This window comes from Tyto alba, unplaced genomic scaffold (genome assembly GCF_018691265.1).
Source record: "Tyto alba isolate M040663 unplaced genomic scaffold, T.alba_DEE_v4.0 Super-Scaffold_1, whole genome shotgun sequence".
NCBI lineage: Eukaryota > Metazoa > Chordata > Aves > Strigiformes > Tytonidae > Tyto > Tyto alba.
In genome coordinates, this window is record NW_024881261.1 from 15,258,392 (window position 1) to 15,265,569 (window position 7,178).

General features: G+C 50.8%; 1 protein-coding gene across 3 annotated transcripts in view; it reads right to left on the minus strand.

The window, feature by feature from the left end:
* The window catches only part of SUFU (SUFU negative regulator of hedgehog signaling), a 102,110-nt gene extending 96,524 nt beyond the window's left edge, over positions 1–5,586 (minus strand). For 2 of the 3 annotated variants that reach the window (XM_042789002.1, XM_042788995.1), the window contains exon 1: positions 4,783–5,058. In XM_042789002.1, the coding sequence (XP_042644936.1) occupies positions 4,783–4,964 (182 nt within the window). In that variant the 5' untranslated portion in view covers positions 4,965–5,058. Of the gene's footprint in view, positions 1–4,782; positions 5,059–5,519 lie in introns of those variants that run through there. The other variant, XM_042789006.1, reaches the window with a different exon arrangement.
* Positions 5,587–7,178: the final 1,592 nt, after the last annotated feature.

The window sequence follows — 7,178 nt, forward strand, 5'->3', positions numbered from 1 at the left end:
TCTGAGGAGAGTTAATGCACACGGAGACTCCCCAAGTTTATCACCTGCAGAAAAGGTGGTGCCAGGAAGGGCAACAGGAGAGCAGGCTTCCTGTTGCTTTCAGAAGGCGTCTACATATTCTACATGGATTTCTAGTGACAGCAATACAGTATTTGAAATCCTCTGCCCACCTCCTGCTGCCCATTAGGCCTGTGGACTCTTCACAAGTGTGCTGTGCTGCCTCCCTCCTACTGCTGCAGAAAAAAAAAAAGCAAAGCAGGGTTATCTAACATGAATGACTTTCCCTAGGACAGCTTCCCTCCTCTTAAGTCACATAAGGCCACCACAGTGGCTCCAAGCCAGCTCCAGCTTCCCAGCAGGTCAGTCAAGGATACAGCCCAGCATATCAGGACAGGACAGAGAGGGTGAACATCCCACCCCCAGTAATGGCACTGACATCCACTGGCAAGGACTAAGTCAGAGTTATGCAGCCTTCTCGTATTACAAGCGGAATCTTTATGGCGTAAAAGGCAAACTGGTGAGCAAGCACAGGGAATGCGTGTTAGACCCTGGGCTGGAGCAGAGTTTGATCCTCAGTGGCAGCCTGGGAAAAACTCTTCTCAAAGTCTAACAATAGCTTGAAACACTCAGAAAAATATGAAGCCCCCTCTGACATACCCCATCTCCTCCTGTTCCCCCCTCACTGTCACCAGGTCACACCGGAGGCTGAGATCCCCATTCAGGTGGCCATGTTCAGAGTGTGGCACCAACACCCCAGCCAGAGCTCAGGCTCCCCACAGCAGTAACTCCCAGATCCACAATGGAAGCAGCCAGGTGGAAGCAATTCCATCCAGGATAGTCACTCACCCTGGAGGAATGGCAGTGAACAGCAGCAGCCACACATTACCTGACTGGGAAGACTCCAGAGCAAGGGGGGTCGATACACTGACCAGCAAACCAGTGAAAGAGATCAGCAAGTGGTCAGAGTAGATGTGTAGGATTTGCAATGAAGGGAAAACACCTTCACCTGCTAAGCAACAAGCATCTCCCACACACACAAAACCTGCTTCCAAACTGGGTTTAGTAACACCTTAGATGTCAAATGATTTGGGCTGGAACACTGCTGACACAGACACTTTGACACTGACGACATGCAAGACAAACCCTTATGCTGCACTTTTTCAGGACAGGGGCTGCTCCATGAGCATGGTCTTCCCCAGGGCTACTCAAACTCATTTGTCAGGTCTAATGCAGACAGCAAGCAAGTCCTCCCTAGAGTGCACCAGGTGATCCAGATACCTCTCCCTCGCTCCTGCCATTAGCCCCACACTTCTCGCCAAAGGCCAAGCCTCTCCGGGGACCCGCAGCACCACACAACCCGGGAGGCACCTTCAGCGATGTGGCACCAGCCAGCTCAGGGAGGCTGAGCTCTGTCCTGCCCATGGCACACCCAGCCGGAGTTAGCAACTCACCAATTTACATTCTGCACAGCAATCCAGACAGACCATCATTACTCCCTGAGAAATTTGGTAGGTTTGGAAGAGTCAGACAAAAACCCTGCAGCAGTGACTAGCTGAATTTTGAAAAATACACATCCAAGCCACATACTTATCCTCAACCTGCTGCAACTGCAGGAGCATCCAGCACTAGCTTTAAACCACCTACCCGGAGCACAGCTAGTAATGTACCCATGGCAATAGCGCTCAGAAAAAGCTAGTCAGCACAGATATTTATCCAGTTTCAGTGGCATGTTTCACTGCTTTGCTGACTAGTCGAGTGCCGCTAATGCCTGCTGTGGTACATCCTCCCGCCCACAGCTGCTGTTGCAGGGTTCAACCTTGTATCACAATCTACACATCAGTACACGCGATCACACAAAGAGCTGGAAGCGTTGGAGGATTTTATTAAGAAGAGCCCAACTTCAAAGCCAGAGGTACAGTACAAATTTGTTACATTTTCCATTCATGAAGCTCATTCAGGAGCAAGAAGGGCAGCCTCGGGGGAAACCTGGTATTTGCATCTGCACCAAGAGTCTTCTTTTAACTGAGGTTAAGAGCGCTCTGAAGTTTCTGTGGAAGGAGAAACCCAAAGTGGGCAAAGAGGAAACAGCTCCACAATAGGAAAGAAATTGGAAAATTCCCAATCCATTCACCCTGAAAAGTGAATTGTTTGTAGTTACTGCTCAGCAGCTGACAACAGGACTGCTTTTCACAGCTATCTCTTTTGACAACCCTTCAGAAGTAGCCAGTGATCCCCAAGCAGCTGCAGACCACAGGTCAGCTTGCTCATTTTTGAGTACATGGTCTAAATTCAAGACAGCTGATGAAAAACCAAGAGTCCAGCCTGAATTCTGCTTATTTCAAAACCTATCAAAAGGAAAGTACAAATTTGGTTTTTCACCAGCATGAATTCTATGCATCAAAATATTTCACTTAGAGGTACTCAACCATGTTTTAAAAATAAAAGTGGATACTGGATATCAGAAACTCCTTCTGAGCACATGGCCTTTATAAATACAGCCAGGAACTCTTCCAAGAAGTTCTGATTGCAATCACAAACTCTCTCCCAAGATATGCAAATAGCATTTAAAAAAAGACTAGTTCCATTAAATAATCCATGCAGCTAAACCCCTTAATTTAATAGGTATGCGGTTCTGCAGATTCTCCAACATTACGAAGTAAGGATCTGCTGTGCCGTGCAAGCTGAATAATATAACTTCAGCTCCCTGAACAGAAAAAAAAAAAAAAAAAAAAATCGCTGTTAACCATAGGGAAACTGATACGTATAATTAAAATCTGATTAATGTTACAATATTTCTCCTAAGGCTGAGAACTTTGTTCAGCAATTTCCTCTTCTAATCTAAACCAACGAATAGCTAGCAGCCCAGACAGAGGAGGACAGACTAGCGGAGAGTGAACAACAGCAGAAGTCATTCTAACAGGCGTCAACAAGACTAACCTCCAAGTTTTGCCAACTTCACCATCAAAGGGAGAGCAGGCACCTGTAGCGTACACATAGGCTCAACCTCACACAAGAATTTCCTGCACAGGATAGCAGTATGAAGCTCACCTCTGATTTCTACAAGTGAAGCTCTCAGCTCTCACTGCTGGCTGAACTGACAGTCAGAACTGCTAAGTGGAAAATACCGGGATAAACAGGCCTTCACATTACTTCTTACTTGCAGCTGACCATTACTGCCAATAGCAGTTTTTCTAGTGTTTGAGCTCCAATTGCAATGAAGCCCATTCAACCCCTTAAGCAAACAAGAAACAAGGTTTCTTCCCAAACAAGGGTCTCTGCCATTCTTCATTATAGACCTAAATCTCCCTCCATCCCACCCAAATCCTACATCACTCTAGTCAGTATTGTTTTGAGTTGTTGACAGAAAAGACATGCCGACTCCTAAATCAAGGTGATTGGAAACTCATCAAGCTTGAATATCTAAGATTAGAAATAGGTATAAAAAAGACTGATCTAACCACCACAGTACTGACCCACACAGATCATTAAGAAACTGTATTTTGAGGTAGCAGATTTGCAACATCTTATCTCAGTCCACTGTGTCAGTTTAAGTACAAAACCCCTAAGCAGTAAGAGTTAACAGACATATGTCCTGCTAGAACCACATAAAAAACATCACTTCTTTGAAAGACCACAGCAATAGCTTGGCTGTCAGAGCAGAACACAGGGAGGATATGTTATTCTGCTGTTGTTCAGGACTCAATCAGATAGAGACATAGAGGTTAAAATGAACTGTAAATAAAGAAGTTGAACATTTACTAAACTTTTTCCAGGTGCTGGAGTAGGGACTGGTCAACGTCAGGTCCAGCAAACACTCGACCTGATCGTGTTCCTTAGGCCCAGAAGAGGGGGCTGAGCAGCAGAGTAATAGTAAAAAGCAAAATTATCTCTTCTTTGCACAGGGCTAGATGCTAGACATTTATCTCAATAGCTAAACACCCAAGTACTTCCTTCATGCCACTCTCCCACATAAACAACTGCTGTTACTGGTGTCAGACACTGTGTCAGCAGAGATGGTAAGCAGCAGATTCTCAGGCTGCGATAACACATGGCTACACAAGGGCAAGAGAAGCTGGCTTGTCCCGTGGGCTTCACAGGTACACGCACAGCACGCATCCGGCTTGGGGGCTGGAAGGCAGCTTCACTCTGGTCAGTGCTGGCTGTATTCGAACCCCAAGCTTCAGACCAGAAGGCAGAGCTCCCGTCTCCTGTCCAGGAGGGGAAACTCCAGCCCCCCATCCTCCGTGGGAGCCACTCTACTGAGTAACACACAGTCCCTTTCCCATGACCTGCCCCAGACAAGGCCCTCATCAGCCGCCCCTCATTCAGGGAAGCTCCAATCACCCCAGACAACCCAATACATCCTCCTGTCTTCAGTGTATCCCTCCCTAGACTTTTCCTCCTGTTCCCAGCGCATCCTCCCCAGGAATCCCCCAAAATACACCTCCCAGACACCCAACTGCATCCCCAACGCCTCCTCCCCCAGCCCCACTGCACATCCCCAAACCTCTTGCACCTCACCCCGAATTCTACATACAACCCCCAGTCCCTCTCCCCTTACTGCAACCCTCCCCAGACCCACTGCCTCACCCCACACACCATCCCCAGCCCCACTGCTGCCCCCCCCCAAGCCTCCCCCAACCCCACCACTCTCCCCTTGCTCCACAGCTCCTCCCAACCCCCCCCAGCCCCACACAAGGCCCCCGGCCCCATTGCTTCCCCCCCCCCCAGCCCCACACAAGGCCCCCGGTCCCCTCCAGGCCGCAGCCCCGGCCGCCTCACCAGTACTTGAGGATGGCGGTGACCTGGAGCGGGTTGGGCTGGTCGGGGTAGAGGCGGCGGCACTCGCCGTAGATACCGTGCAGCCCCGGCGGGAACAGCGACGGAAAGGAACCGGACCCGGTCCCCGAGCCTGAACCCGGCCCGCCCGCGGGGGGACCCCCGCCGGGCCGCACGCCCTCCATGTCCCGGCGGCGGGGACGGCGCGGCGGAGGCGGCTGGTCGCGGCCCGCTCGGCCCGGCCCGGCCCCGCTCCGCTCCTGGCCCGGCCCGGCCCAAGCGGCGCTGCGCGGCGCGGCGCTGCGGGAGGAGGGGCGGGGGGGGCGGGCCCCGCTGCCAGGGCGACCGGTGAGTGACGCGGCGGTTCCACCAATGACGGCGGGCGACGCGGAGGGCGGCCGCGCCTCTTCCCACCCCCCCCCCGGCTTCCAGGCCACGCCGCCAGCGCGCCCTCTAGCGGCGGCGGCGGGGCCCCGCGCGGAGCGGGGCGCGGGCTCCGTGAGGGCAGCGCGGTGCGGGCGGGCCGCGGGGTCCCGGTGCCCGGAGGGACGGCCCGGGGCGGGGGTGTCAGGGGGTCACCGGCACTTGGGTGGGCCTGAGGGAAGAAGGAGGGGTCCCGTGGGTCGGGGAGGGGGTGAGGGGCCTGGGCAAGGCACCTTCGCGGCCACGGGTCGCCGCGGGGGCTTACAGCAGGGGTCCCGGGGCTGCTCCGCCGCTCCCGCCTCCTGCGTTAATCTTACCTGAAGAAGCGTGGCTGTGAGCTGCGTGGAGGTTCAGGAGCTACTGTCCGCGCAGCGGGGCCCGGGACAGGCCGCCGGGGTGAGGCTCAGCCCTCTCTGTGCCATTCCTGACCCTGCGGCTCTGCGGGAACGCAGATGTGCTCCGAGACATGGCCAGCTCACAGCCTTATTTCCTTTCCTACTGCTCTTACGGCTTTTGTTACTGCTCTCTGTATGCCTCCCCCGGTCCTCACAGCGTGTTTATTCTCCCCATACGCCTTTCTGCATCACAGGTTTCTCGGAGGCAGCTGTGGAGCACTGCAAATACGTGAGGTTCAAGGATCTTAACCTGCCTACTAAGCACACCGAAGATCCAGCTCGTTCCTGAGTTGCAACTGCACCTGTGGTCGTGCAAAGCCGTGTACGTATGTGCAAGCTGGCGTGTGTTCAGTAGTCATACACATCTTTGCTAGAACGATGTCCTCCTTTTTAATCATCATAGAGAAAAAATGAACTATAGAGTGCTGAGAGAATAGGTTGAGTGCTCCTGCTTGTTGCATTTTTCATTTAAATAGCTGAGAGTTTATTCTATAATCAATATTCACAACATACCTTTTAGGAGACCACATATAGCCAAGAAGCTGGCAAGCAGGCAGACAAATGACTGTCCACTGAAGAGGGAGGTGAGCAGTTGGTATTTTCATGAATCACTGCTTCCCACGATGAGCAATATTTCACTTGTTCTATTACTGCGATACTATTTTTTGTGACATCCACCCGAATAGTCAATTACAGTCAACTGAGAAAGTAAATATGAGAGTCGTGTATGAAATACTGTGTTGGTTTAATGCACGTATAACAAGTCTCTCCTGGCGTTTACTGAGATGATACAATACTGGTCTTGAAATAATTTAAACCCCTCTGTCACATCGTACAAAGGACTGCTTTTTTACACTAGATGAATGGTAAAAATCACTAAATGTAAATATCTGAGATGACACCATCTGCATGGGCTAGTGGCAGAAAATACAGAAGAAGAATCTCAGTGTCAGCATGAAAGATGCGGGACAAGACAGGTGAGTTCTGAATCAGCCTTCATGTATGCTTACGGCAGTGAAGTTCATTTTAACCAATTACAAGACTCAGTGTTATTGATCAGAGTTCCAAGGAAACGTATAATTTTACTGTCTTTGTCAGTCATTCATTATTCAAAGTGCTTTTAGAACATGTAGCGAATGGAAAACAACAGGGAACACATTATTTAACGCTAGGATGCCTATTTTGTGTACTCTTTGTACTGACATTTCTGGTTGCCATGCCCCAAAAAATGCAGAGAAACGAGGTAACACTCAGAGAGAACAGATGCATTATGACCTGTAGTTTGTAGAGATGATCCCATGAAATGATGGGACAGTAAAACACCTTCACTGGTGATAGATTCCCCCTACAGAAGGTGACGCGATGTTTTTTTCTCTTTTCCTATTAGAAAAATCAGGGAAAAAAAAAAAAACTATTACACTGGAAAGCAGCCCATTGAAAAGCAGTGTTTGTTGGTGGGAGTGCACAGCTCCTCGATGGAACACAGCGCCCACCGCCTCGCCCGGGTTTCACGCCGAAAGGGCCGTTTCCAGGCCGTTAGTGATTTTGCCGCGTTTCCTTTTTGCCCTGCACTACATCTCC